This window comes from Cynocephalus volans, chromosome 11 (genome assembly GCF_027409185.1).
Source record: "Cynocephalus volans isolate mCynVol1 chromosome 11, mCynVol1.pri, whole genome shotgun sequence".
NCBI lineage: Eukaryota > Metazoa > Chordata > Mammalia > Dermoptera > Cynocephalidae > Cynocephalus > Cynocephalus volans.
The window spans coordinates 11,236,714-11,251,528 of NC_084470.1; the positions used below are offsets into that span (position 1 = coordinate 11,236,714).

Here is a 14,815-nt window from a genome sequence, read left to right on the forward strand (position 1 = left end):
GCTGTCACTGGTTGTGTTGTGTGCTGCAGAATTGCCCCCAGAATTCTCTGTGTGTCCCTAAAGAGCATATTCTCTGGTTGGGAAGATGCTACACCTTGTCCATATGAAATTAACATCAGAACTGGACAATATGTTTCCAGTGATGATCCCACCACTGGGTGGCTGGGAGGAAGAATCACTAGAGAGTGTCAGGTAGGAGTGAGCCTTAAAGGATGCTGGAATTTGGAGGAAGCAAGGGAGTCAGAGCACTGGATAGGAATAGAGGCAGGATGGAGGAAAAATGGAGGCAAAGGACTTCGTGCCCATCCCAGAAACGGTGGGTAGCTTGCAAGCATTTTTGAGTAAAGGAGTGAGGTAAGGAAAGCAGAAAAAGATTAGTGATAGTGATGGAATGGGAGAATTTATACCTACAGTAGCTGCAGGGAAGCTAGTGCAGTCATTCAAGCTTCTGTAAGAAACTCTCATTCCATCCACCGATGGCAAATGTTCTCCATTGTCCTTATTGGTCCTTCCTATCTAAGTAAAAATAATGATAATAACAATAACACTTCACATATATTCTTAACAATTTCTGTTTCTATGACAGATGAGAAAACTGTGGCATAAATAGCCTACGTACTATTCCCAAGGTCACAGCTGGACATGGCAGAGGCAGGATCCAGACCCAGGTGGCCTGGCTCCCCAGCCAGGCTGTCACCACTGTGCTGTATCATTTTATCTCTGATCTTTTCAAAAGAGCACCACAAGCGTTTGGTGCATTTATGGTGGAGCCTTGGTACACCCGGCCACAGATGACCACCAATAATTCTCAAAGCAATCACATACACATAAAAATAGGTGGGCAAGTGATCAAGGATGACTTTTTAAAGATTAGTGAAGTGTTAAAATAGTTTGAATGACTATAGCATCAGAAGCATAGTCATATTTATTCTAAAAACACAATTGGGTTTGTTTCTGGCTCCCTGTTTTAACCTCACCACTAGAGAATCCTGCTGATGTCCTGACATGATACAATGAGAGTGTTTGGTGGTGATGACATCAAAGCCAGGTTGATAGTAAAAAAAATAATAATAAAAATAAATTCTGGTTTAAAAATTCAAGGATCCTCTGCTGTCTGTCCTTGCAGAGAGTGTAGACAAGAGGTTAACACTAAGGTTCAACATGGGGAGTCATGTTGATGGTCTTTCTGGTTGTCATCTTCTATGTATGTTTTTTCCTCCTTGTACCATGGTCTGTTGGCTAACTCCCTCCTTAATACTGAGGTTTTATAGAGCACAGACCTGGTTTTTCACATATGTGTTTCTTCCATCAAGATACTTACTGTTTTTGATGAAAAACCATTATCATCCCAACAGTTGAATCTGTGTCACGAGAGGTAAAGGTTTCATCCTGGGAGCAGAGTGGACATTTTCATCCAGAGTGCATGAGGTCATCCAGTTTAAAGCATTTAGATTTAGGGAATGAGCCTGTCTCAGTCTGTTTTGTGTTTCTGAGTACCTGATACTGGGTAATTTATAAAGAGGTTTATTTGGCTCACCACTCTGTAGGCTGGAAAGTCCAAGCTTGGGCAGTTGCATCTGGCAAGGGCCTCAGGCTACTTACACTTATGGTGGAAAATGGAAGGGGAGCAGGCTTGTGGAAAGAGATCACAGCGAGAGAGAGGAACCAAAAGAGACGCAGCGGAGGTGCCAGGCTCTCTTTAACAACCAGTGCTGGAGAGAGCTAATAGGGGAGAACTCACTCACTCGCGAGGGAAGGCATTAATCTACTCATGAGGGATCTGCCCCCATGACCCCAACACCACCTGCTAGGCCCTACCTCCCAGCAGTGCCACATTGGGGGTCAAATTTCAGCATGAGTTTTGGAGGAGACCAACATCCAAACTATAGCAGGGGCCATGGCAGGCTTGGGGGACGTTCCCGCAGGGCTGGAGGAGTTGTGACAGAGCTGGCTGGATGATGATCTCTGGTCCCTGAGCCAAGGACTCCCCTCTCAACTGTTTGCTTCTTGCTACCAGTTTTCAAAAGGAGTGTGAAAATAAAGGAAGTTTTAAAAAAATGTATTGTCAGCTTAGAATATAGTGTGTGAAGGCAGGGCTTAAATCAGCAGACCTGAGCTCATATCATGCTTCCACTGTCAGCTATTTCTGTCATCTTAAGCAAAGCATTTTGTCATCCCCATGAGCCTGGCTCTTCTCCATCTGTGAAGTGAAGATGGCAGTGCCAACCTCCCGGGATTGCCGTGAGAGGCACAGCAACAGAGACAATCTGGTCGCTCAGTAGATGGAGTAGTACTGATCCCTAGATAGATGGAGCTATTACTAACGTCAAAGAACATACTAGAAGATAAAATGGGATGATGAGATGGCAAAGTAATGAAATAAATGGGGAGGAAATAAAGGTCAGTAACCAAGTCAGGTATACTAGGAAAAAAATCTAGAACATTTTTATAGGAAAAGAAGCAGGAAAAAAGTATGAGAACATCCCAGACAGGTAAAGTAGAATGCCAAATTTACCCAAGCATGTACTGAAGAGAAGAAAGGAATGTTAAATATGGCAGCAAAATGGAGTCCAAGAGCCAGCATCAGCATGCTGCAGTAAACCTGGTTCTTCTCCCTGCTCCTCCGACTAGTTGTCAGGGTCACTGTCAAGCATCCTGAGAATGTCAGTCAGGGAGGATTCCCCCAGGATGGTGAGCAGAGCTTCCTTGACTTCAGCAGCATTTCTCCCTCCATGGGAAGTGCAGCGATAGCTCAGGAGTAACGCGTACGATGGGCCAGCATTTGAGAAATGCATAAACAAGATTTAAATATTCCTTGTTGTAGTGCTTCTCGAGTCTTTAATACATAACTGTGATATTCCAGGAGGGAGTGCTGGAGACAATATCACAGAAGTAGTGTTTTTGGAACACACTTGGGAAACACTGTCCCCAGCTTCCTGTATTTTGACCTATGACAAATGCTGCCCTACATTCTACACCTACATGCGGACTGTGTTCCCTCTGCCCGGAAAGTTCTACCTCCAGATCTTGACATAGCTTCCTCTTCTTCTCTTTGTTCATTCAGGTCTCAGCTCAGATGTCCCTCCTCACAGAGGTCTTCCCTGACTACTAGACCCTGTCACTTTCCATTCTAAAGCACTTATTACTATTTGAAGTGTGGAAGCTCTTTAGATTTGTTACATTTTTATTGCCTGCTTCTCTTATTAGAATGTGAGTTCAGTTTGTGAGACTTTTGCTGTGTCGCTGGCTCTTAGAACAGCATCTTGTACCTCCTTTTAGTAGGTGCTTCGTTGAAGGAACAAACGAATGAATGAACATTGAACTCAAGCCTTTCCGTTAAACAGGGTGGAAGATCATGATGATCTCATGCCAGTATTTATGCGCCATGACACACTTCTGAAGCAAACTTATGGAGAATACTTCCTGGCCGAACTGATCGAGGCCCAAGACGAAGAGAATCATGCTGTGGTGTGTGAGGTTGGTGACTAATCCACCCAGGGATGTGCTTTCTGAGAGAATGAGATAAATGAGTGACATTGCTCCTTGTTTTGCTGAGTTCCCCTGGGGCTGCTGTCCTCCTCACTTCCTGTGCCCTTCCAGGTGGCATGCCAGGACAGCTTCTGAGCTGTGGCATTGCCCACCCCCTGCCCCCCAGTGCTATTGCTTTAGGTTTCATTCTGGGAGGTCCTTCCAGACACCCAGGCTGCTGTAGGTTCTTGGTCATGTCCCTAGTGGTAGGGGTTGCTGGGGGTATGTAGGGGGGATCTCTGAGAGTCCTGAGATCTTAAAGGTCAGAGGTCACAAACCAGCGTTCTGCTGGCAGATTATTTTGTTTGACTTAGAAAGTGATTAATTTTAACTTTTTGTTCTGACATAATTTCATACTTATAGAAAATTTATAAGTACTCAGATTCCCTAAATGTTAACATTTTACCCATTTGCTTTATTTACCTCTTTTTCACTCGCCCTAATTTACCTACATATACGTCTTTTCTGAACTACTTGAGAGTAAGTTGCAGACGTAATGTCCCTTCACCCCTAGACGCTTCAGTGCATATTTCCTAAAAATAAGACATTTTCTTACTTAACTATAGTACAGTGATCAAAGTAAAGCAATTATAATTCCTACAATGCTATTATCTAATTTATGGACTTTATTCAGATTTGACTTGAAGTCCCAAAAATGTCCTTTATGGCAGAAGTAAGTCCAGGTCATACGTTACATTCTGGTGCCCCATCTCTTTAGTCTCTTTTCATCTGGAACAGCTCCCCAGTTTGTATTTATCTTTCATGATGATGACATTTTTTTAGAATGTCTCTCAATTTGGATTTGTCCAATGTTTCCTCATGACTTAATTTGGGTTATATGAGGGATCTTCAAAAATTCATGGAAACATTTATATTATCTTTTAATTCTATTTTCCCACAAACTTTTTAAGGTACCTTCACATATGATTAAATTTTGTTGAATTAGTGGCTAACATAAAAATTAGGAAAGTATATAATCATTGGAATTTCTAGATTTTCTAAAATAATGAGAAGGCCCACCCGTTGGGCCCAAAAGACAGAACGCACACCCTCTGATTTGGCAGCTGGAGAACTGGAGGTCCACATTTTCTGAAGAGACTCAGAAGACAGCTGACAAGCTAGCCAGCCTCAGTGTGAGCGGGTCACCCAGAGCCCCCAGGTTGGCTGGCGTGAGCAGCTCCAAGATTCTCATGACTCTCTCTCATCCTTAACCCACCCACTGAAGGGTGCTCCTGCCTTACAGAATTTCAGCTAGTGATGTGTTCCTTTTCTGCATTTGCCCTGGCAGGATTTGACAATAAGATCCTAATTCTGATAGCTTAAACTAAGTATACTGACGTTTCTTTCGGCTGGTAATATTGGTTTTGAGTCTGCTAAAATAGGCCTCTCTGAAAAGTGACATGATGACATTCTACCTCATGCCATTCCATGTGAGCTTCAGGTGTTCCTATGATTTGAAAATCCCAAAATAGAGATGTTTGTAGGGTCTTCTTAGTGGTATGGAGAATTATCTGACTGAAAGAAACTGAGACCATTAGTGCCTTAGAGTCATTAGGGAGCATGGGGTGGCTGTCTAGTGTTAGAAAGGATTGGGCCGTGACAAATGGGATCCACTGTATGTGCATATGGCAAATGTGAGGAAATACTTGAAAGCAGTAGTATTCACACTTGAGCATGCATAGGAATTACTTTCTGGGCTGCTTAGAACACAGGTTAACGAGCCCGACTCCAAGAATTTGCAATCTTGTAGGCCTGACCAGTTGCATTTCTCACAAGTTCTGGGGTGATACTGACGCTTTGGCCCATGAACCACATTTGAGAACTCTGTTTTGAAGGAGTGAAGCCTCCTTCCAAATGGCTTGGTACTGACTTGTGTGCAGGGACCTCACAAGGTCAGCCTTTTGTTGATATTCTTAGGAATCAACTAGAAGAAAGGAAAGCAATTCAGACATGAGCTAAGATGTTTTCCTGGCATCACGGAGAAATATACAGGCCATTTTTTGTAAAGGCCTTTAAAAAGAGGTTTATATAATCTTGGACTGAAATTATTTTTGACAAGATTTTGAATTTTTGTGTTTGTTTTTTGCATATCATAATTAACAAAATGGATAGAGCCCATGGGTACTCTCCCATTCTATTCATTGATAGAATCCCAAGTTTTATGTAAAGATGATCACAAATTATGTTTGATTTTTGTTTGTTTGTTTTCTCAAGTGGATATTTGGCTTTTATTTCAAAAAGAGTGACTTTATGCCAGTTAATTGAAAAGCATTAAAAAGTAGGAATTTAGCAGTTTTGCGTCTAGGATGATTTATTTAGGGGTTCATTATTCTTCATACACTCATTTCTCATTTTTTGTGAAAAACTATAAGAGCCATTTAAATGAAATTACTTTTTTTGAAACTTGGAATCAAAAGTTCTCTCATTTGGATAACATGAGCAGTGTGAGGCTTTGTGTTCCGTCAGTGGTTCTCAACATTGGTGTGTGTAAGAATCACCTGGGAGGCTTTCAGACCATTCCCACACCAAGGGACTTGGATCCAGCATATATAAAGACCTCTTACAACAATGAAGAGACAAATTATAATCCATATAAAATGTGGGCAGAGGATTCAAATAGACATTCTCCAAAAAAAGATAAGCAAATTGCTGATAAGCAAATGAATAGATCCTTGGTCATCAGGGAAATGCAAATCAAAACCACAGTGAGATACCCCCTTACTTGAACTAGGGTAGTTATGATAAGAAAGAAAGACAATAACAAGTGTGGGCATGGATGTAGGGAAATTGGGACCCACATACATTGCTGGTGGGATTTTAGAATGGTGCAGCCACTTTGGACAACAGTCTGGCATTTCCTCCAGAAGTTAATCATAGAGTTACCATTTGAACCAGCAATTACATGCCTAGAATTGAAAACATATCCATGTGAAAACTTGTCCACAAATGTTCATAGCAACATTATTGATAATATCCCCAAAGTGGAAACAGCCCAAATGTCCTTATTCTGATGACTGGATAAACAAAATGTGGTATATCAACACAATGGGATATCATTAGGAAATGAAAGAGGGCGAAGCACTGTTACATGCTACAATGTGTTTGAACCTTGAAAGCATTATGCTAAGGGAAAGAAGGCAGACATAAAGACCACACATGTATGATCTCATTTATATGAAAGGCTAGAATAGGCAAGTCCATAGAGACAGAAAACAGATTAGGGGCTGGAGGGTGAGGGGAATGGGTATGACTGATAGTGATTATGGGGTTTCTTTTGGGGGGGATGAAAATGTTCTGAAATTAGATAGTGGTGACGGTCATACAACTTTGTGAAGATGCTAAAAACCACTGAATTGTATACTTTTTAAAGAGTTATTTTTATGGTACGTGAGTTATATCAATTATAAAAAAAATCCTGATGCCAGGAGTTCACTCAGCCAGTTAAATCAATCTTATGGAGTGGGGCACAATAAGGATTTTTTAAAAGCTCCTCAAATGATTCCAGTGTGAAGTCCAGGTGGTGACTACTTATCTATGTGATAGTAACGTACATCTGGTGAAGACTGAGGTGAATTTAGAGAGATATGGACTTTAGTTTCTGAAGGTGAGAAATGGCCCTAAAAATGAGATTTTGAGGTACTACATTGAAAGGGTTTTCATTTTATTTATTTTACTTTTTAAAATTTTTATTTTTTTTTATATTTAGGTTTCTGCATTGTCCTTTAAGGACTTGCTTTCACATATTCTCATATTTCACATATTCATTGGGCCTTAATTCGAGGCTACTGACAAAAGGAAGGGTCAGGAAGCATTTGGGCCCAGCAGCACCATTCTGAAAAACTATGTCTTTACACAAAGAGACAAAGTAACTGCTGAGAATGATTCATACAGACCCCACTAAGGTCTTTTAATGACCAAACCATATCCATCCAATTTAATCTGGTCTTTGTTATTTAATTCTATGGTTTCAAGGTGATAGTTTTACCTTACATCACCTAAGCTAGTGCTTGTGCAGGAGCTGGGGTAACCTTTTCTCCACATGCTTTCGCTCTCACCATGTTTCACACTTTCAGAGTGCGCAAACATCAGAGCAAAACATCAGGCCAAGATTTGCAGTCCCAACCCTGCAAGGATCTTTTGGTTTCTCTAAAGAGGCAGAAGGAGTGTGGCCTAATGTCCACTGGGAGACTGTGCTGCCTCAAGCATCAGAAGCTCTGTGTTCTGTGGAGATGGCACTGTGGACCTTGATCTTAAAATGGAAGGGCAGAGTCAGGTCCTGTGAGCCAGGATGTGGGAGGGGACCTCCAGTCGGAACCAAGCTCCATCCACTGTCTGAAGCCCTTTTGGTTCAAGATCAATGCTGTGACTACCCTCCCACCTGCCTCCCTGGACTCTTCTCCTCAGGGGCCCCTGTAGGCAGTGGTATGCTGGAGCCAGCTTGCTCTTGTTTGTGAGAACTGATTGTTAAGTCCTCAGGAACTCTGCAAGCTGCTTGTTCAACCCAGCCATTATTAAAAATTAAACTATATAAACTTACAGTGTAATAAATTATATTAAAACAAAGTTAATAAATACTTGGAATTCATCACTTCCAATTATTTTACTGTTATCTATGCTCTTGAGGATTTTTACATCTACAGTTTCTATATAATGGATGTAATATGTAATGGCATGCTACTGAGCGTCTCTTTCCAACTCCATGCTCAGTGACAACACACTGGTAGCTTGAAATTAGCCACGATGAGAGTATTTACACTCTGCAAATCAGCAAATGCTACAAATCCAGACTTTTCCCCCTGAATGCTGACTAGGCATTTACCGGCACACCATGCTTTTAGTCAGCCACCATTGACTAAAGGTAACAGAACAAGGTGCATTGAGTCTGTTTCATCCCAAGCCAGGTTGTGGTAGTTACCATGCATGAAGCATGCCTGAGAGCTACTCCTGCACCATGTGGGAAACCCTTGACCAATTAAAAGGTTGGTAGCTGTAAGGACTTTCTTTAGCTTGAAAGCTGCTTTGGAGGAGTATGAGTCATCACTTTGCTGCAGGTTCCTTGTCATAACTCTGTCTTGGCTTACCTTGACATCTGCTGTATACTCCAAGCTGAGATTTCAGGGAAGGACAGTTGGAGGCCAAGGGTGGCTTCTAGAGACAGATGGGCAGAGCATCTGCTTTGGCATCACCAGGGCATGGGCAGCAGTTGTCTGGGTGGGCATCACTGACCTGCAGGCAGGGGAGAGCCTGCCAGGCCCACCAAGAGCTTGGCTTTAGGAGGAGAGGGTCAGAGCCAGCAGCAATCACAATGAGGGCAAAACCCTCATTGCAGAATATTGTCACCCACCAGGGATGGGTGACAGTAGGGCTTTTTGGATGGAAGCATAAATGATAAAGTGCACACATGTCTATAAATGGACCTGTTTGTGAAGACAAGGCCACTACACATATGGTTTTCTAGCAATCTAAATCTTATATATTATCTTGTAGACCCTCACAGGGCAAACAAGAACAGAAGGAAAACTTTCAGTTTTGTTCTCCAGTATGACATAATTGAAGACACTTTCGTGGTAGAAAGTACCTCTGTCACCTAGAAGATAGATAACAGCCAACAACCAATGCCCTTTCATTGCACAAGTAAGGAAGTCCATTAAATCAGCTCATTTTTCCATAAAATACACAAATGTGCATTTGGATTCTCCTGCAAATACATGTATAAGAACAGTGTTTCTCAAGTCAATTATTTGAAAGAAACCCAAAGGAAAAAGCAGATACTTCTGCAATATGTCCTTGCTCTGTTGTAGTCTATAATTGAGAACTTTTGTAAATTGTTACAACCCTGGATGAATGATGGGAATATAACAGGTTGTAGAACTGGAGAACGTTAAATCTTTGTTCCTGATGGCAAAACATGTTTTTCTCATTTTCATCAGAATGTGTGATCCATGCCATTTGAAATCAAATTCCAAACACAATGAGCCATTAGTGTAATAGCTCATTACTAACAGTGGTCTCATAAATAATATATTCTTATCATGCACACGCAGCTCACCATGAAGCCAGAAAAAGGTATTTCAGGCCTTCGAAGTTTCGTTGTGCCAGCATGGCTGTAGATTAGAAGGACATCTCCATGTGAACCAAGATGGATGCCAATTTTCCCTGCTGAGAGTGAGGCTGGCCGCCTCTTTCTGCACATATGGTAGATGGATTGGTTAATCAGCGTCTGCTGAGTCTTGGGCCTAAAATTACAGAGAAGCCAGACAACTGCAGCTACACAGCCTTTGTTCATGAGCGCAAACAAGACAAACAATCACTTGTTATTTGGGAAAAAAATTAAAATGTTTATTTTGGACTTTTATTAAAGTGTCAATGGCTTTATAAAACAGCTGTGTAAATCCAGCCATTTACAGCAAGTATCATTTTGAGGGCCCTGTAGAGAAAGGAATATGCATGCAAAAATTAATATTTAAAATTTCCTCTTGTATTTCAGTATTAGGGAAAAAATAAAGGGAGTCTTACATTTATCTTTCAAACACATGTTTCAGAACAAATGGTTTTTAACTGGAAGACATCTCTGAGAACAAAGTTTAATACCTAATTATTTTCTGTGTCATTTAAAAGACAGCATTATTATAGCTTGATTCTCTGTTTTAGGAAGTTGAAGCATTAACCATTTTCTGTGACAGGGCATTTATGGAAAGATGCTGCATTCTTGGCAGTAGGCAATGCCTGTGGTTGTTGAGTTGTTCTACTCTCTAAATGGAATGGTTTTCTCAAGAAATAAAGTCTGAATGAACACTTGAGGGGTAGGATGCAGTAAATGCTGGTTTCTAATACCAGCTGCCAGAGTGTAAATCAGTCAACCAGAATTTGCTTAAAATCCTCTTTGTAATAAACGGGAATTATTTATATGAAATGTAAAGAATTAAATATTCTCTCTCTTTTTAATTTTAAATACTTTTCTTGCAGAGAAGAATGAAATACAGAATTATTGAAGGGACATAATAAGAAATTTCAATCACAGTCATTTCAATATGGGATATGATAGAATTACAATCTGCTGTTAATTTGTAATATTTTGGTGCCAATAGCAGGTCCAGATCATCTTCCTGCCTGTGTATTCCTCATCAAAGACCTAAAATCACGGGGACCATTGCAAGAGCTTCCGAACCAAGTGTTGTTGGGATGCTAGGAGGTGATGTATTTGCAGATCAGACCCACCTGCTGAACCAGCCTGGCCTGACTCAAGTTTATTTCAGTCCAGTGTTTCCCACCAAATCTCCTTTCCCCATCAGACCATCCAATCAATAAATAAAAGAATTTAAGAAAAGTTGTAGAGTTCCTACATGATAAGGAGCTAAGGACCATGAACTTTGTTGGAATTGAGGGCCAATCAGATAGGCACTGGAACAATGTCCCTTCTTTCCAAGAGCTGTGTATGTGGAGGGGAGGAAGGTGGACAGGAGAGCTGGGCTTAAGGTGGGATAAAAATAAAAGACAAATGACAGAGGATATAGGGCGGGCAGAGGGATTGTCTGGGCAAAGACGGCAAGTGTTAATTTCTAGTAGTTTCCCCTTAAGAACTCTCTGGCAACTTCCCTAAATTACTCTAGGATTGTCTTCAACCCTAGAGGTGGACATTCATTGGACATTTATTTGAGCATGTAGTATGTGCCATGCGTTGTGCTAGACACTAGAGCTACTTAAGGAAGATGCTTCTTCCTCCCTTAAATATCTCAAAGTGCCTGCCAAGCCACCAAGCAACCACATGCTGAAGGCTTTTGGAAGTCTCATGATGAGGATAACTTGAGGTCAGATAGAGCAATGAGGTGTCTGTATGTTTCAGGTGGATGGCATCGCTGTTAGGTTCAGGAGTGTTTGCTCAAGAGGGAACATGCAGTTGCTGCATGAGTGCTTTGATTTGGGGCCTTTCCATGGACTCTGTGTCCTACACACTGATGATGATCTGCAGCCACCACAAGAGCTAAGCATTCAGGGAATTCAAGGCACAGTGGCTGTCACAGGAACACCTGGGGAAATTAAATCCATGCCATACACACAACTGTGCTTTTTACTAAGTGGTGGAACTAGATAAGGCATTTTATATCTTTCTCTCATCCCGTTCAAGGAATGGTTCCCATGGTTAATTACATTCTTGTGCAAATATCTATGACCATAGATAGTCAAAAGTGTACAGGTATGGTCAGACACAGTGGTCTTGCAGCTGAAGGTCTCCCAAATCCAGTGTGTTTGCTTTTACAGCGTTCGTTGTTAGATATATAAGTACATTATGGTAAAGTGATTACTAGCATTTTGGGATTTTACACACACACACACACACACACACACACACAGCCTAAATACAACGAATAAGTTCTTCAAATCAAGAACACAAGACATTCTATATGCTTTTAACTTTTAATCCCATCAAGTAGTGCTTCTGTGTTTGTCTTTGACAAATCATTATGTAGCATAGGTCTATTTCAAGTAGTCATTTTTAACTTGCTTATTTCTAGCTGTATGAAGTAATAAAATCAATTTTAAAATATTGTCTGTATCAGGATTTTTACCAAGTGAAATTAGATCATCTCAAACTTTGTTGTTTTAATTTAATGAAATTTTACCACATCCCCATGTATCTGTGGTTAATTGGGTTGTTATGGTGGACAGATACAGGGAGGCAAGTGACCTTGGGTACCTCAGTTCACTTCTGTAAACTTGGGTTTCTTCATTTGTAAAATGAGGATAATAGTAATGCCTTCCACACACAGGAGTTGTGAAGTTTCACTGACATAAGCCATGTAAAGTACTTTACATGGTGTGTCAAGGAAACTTAGCGCTCAATAAATGTTGATCATCATTGTTAGTAATTGTTATTTCTTTGTGGTTGGCCTTTCACCTACTTGAGTCTTCCCAGGGCAAAATCAGTGTATTTTAAATTTCCCTGCTTTCTCCTGTCTGAAAGATGATATCAAGATTGCTCAAAAATAGGAAGAGGAGCACTTGGGTGGTGACAAAGGGCTTGTTCAATCTAGACAATTGCAGGTGGCGATTGGGCTGATCTTATCCCCTGGAAGGGAAAACCAAGCACATGGTGGTGCAGACATCATCTGAATATACACACTTATTACAGAGAACTTGAAAAGCTATAGATAGAGAGGTGTTTTCCTTTTGTACTAATGATGACACCCTTCCCAAAAGAAAGATTTGAGGTCGTGATTGTTTAATGGTGAGGGCTTGCTTGCCCATGCTTCTCAGTGAAGAGAGATCACAGGAATGTTCTGAGGAGCTTTTAAGCATGAGACAATCCTGCACTGTAATTTGTCAAATGCTTAAATTTTCAAATGTTTTAAACTCTTCTTTGAAGGCAGCACTAATCAGGAGCCTTTTTATGGCTTAATTTTCTGATATATAAAATGGAGACGAAAATAGTATCTAACCCAAAGAATCATTGGGAGGATTAAATGTTAAACTCTCCATGATGTAGTTAGCTCCGTGACAAACACAGAATAAGTCCTGAAAAATTTTAAGTTGTTTCTTTCCCCCCCTATGGCTGTTGTTATGAAAAACAAGTTGAAACGATATAGTCCCTTCCAGTGTGTTCCTGAGTGGCTCTGATGCTACTAATGTTCCACACATAGAATGAATAAAAAATTTCTTTCTCAGAAACTTTAGGGAGGTAATGAAATTCTAAATTTAAACTGAACCCTGGTCATAAAAACATGCATAATCTAGTATATCTCTGTCTATGAAAAACTCAGAGTTATGGAAGCTAAAAGAAATCTTACTTCTTTCTACCTTCTTTAATATTTTTGCTTAAAAATCAGTTGATCTAGGACAGTGGTAAGTAAAGGAAAGAGGTAAACTTCTCTTGTTATCTTCTGTGCTTTATTCATTTTTGAAAGTCAGCTTTATGTTAATTGACACAAAGATGATTCTTTATGAAATTTTCACCAAAGAGCTACTATTGTAGATTTCCAAATAACTCAGGGATGGATTCACAAATCACCTACAATTCATTATATCTAAGAAGATTCATCAACACATTTTGCTGCCATCTTCCTATCAACAACAACAAAGAATGAGGCTCCAGAGAAAATTCTAAATGTACTATGATCTACAGTTCCAGTTTTTTTTCAGATGAAAGTCTCAAAGGGTAATATGATTTCTCTAAAATATAAAATAAAATTCCTGTTTTATTTTAGTTTTTTAATTTTAGTTTTTAAAATTTTTTTGGTGGATGGCCATTACAGGGATCAAACCCTGGACCTTGGTGTTATCAACACCATGCTCTAAACAACTGAGTTAACCAGCCAGCCCTAACATTCTTGTTTTAAATGAGCATGTATCATTGTGATTTAAAACTTGTAATTTGTTTAGTGCTTCTTACATTTCAAAGGATTTTAAAATATTTTTTCTCATCCTCATAACGATGTAGGAGAGCTAGGGCAGGTGAGATTCTCTCCATTTTGTACCTGCCCAAGTTCATGCAAGGTTTTAAAGCTCATCAGTAGCTGACCTAGAACCCAGATCCAGCCTCTCACTGCTTTTCTGCAAGGTGACACTCTTGGCAAGGTGCTTTTTATCTTAAATGGCTTTGATTGAAATCTCCAGTGATGGCTCTGCTATTCTAGAAACATGATTATTTTTTTCACCTCAACAAGTAATTTAATGAATTACCATTTTAATGAGTTATCAGTGCCCCGCCCAATTCTCTCAGAATTTATTTTTTGTGTCTGTGCTCTGGAAAAGTTCCATCTGTTGGTACCTTCACCTCTTTATATCTGGACTTTTCCAGAACTGTGGAAGGCCACTCTGAACTGTGCAAGAGGCAAGCCAGCAATGCCGGGAAATTAACACTCTGGGAGCAGACTTTGCTTCCCTGTCTCGCATCCCTGCTCTGTTGTTGGTGCCTTCTCTGTCAACTCCCAAGTAAATGGTTATACTTGAATCTTCGACTCAAGGTCAGCTTCTGAGAGAATCCAGACCAAGACACTGCTGATCTGGTCTTTTCCTACCAGCTGTGAAAGCATTTATTTATACACAACTGCCTGGGGTCAGGGTATAAATATCCTAACTCTCTCACACCTTAGTGGGGAGGACTCTGAGACATGAATTTTGGGTGGTTTCCCAGAATTCCCTATAGGATTGATATCCAGTTGTCACTGTTGGTAATCTGAGCAATAACACACATTTGACCGGTTGCCTTCCCTTCCCTGTCTCTTCCTCACTCTTTTACTGGTGCTTCCTGGAATCACCTCCCAAATAAACTGCTTGTCCTGAAACCCTT

General features: G+C 40.5%; 1 protein-coding gene across 1 annotated transcript in view; it reads left to right on the forward strand.

Annotated features, from left to right (window-relative positions):
• The window catches only part of CFAP61 (cilia and flagella associated protein 61), a 300,780-nt gene that overhangs the window by 24,930 nt on the left and 261,035 nt on the right, over positions 1-14,815 (forward strand). The window contains 2 exon segments of the mRNA XM_063113349.1: positions 3,345-3,477; positions 11,372-11,536. Of these exon segments, the coding sequence (XP_062969419.1) occupies positions 3,345-3,477; positions 11,372-11,536 (298 nt within the window).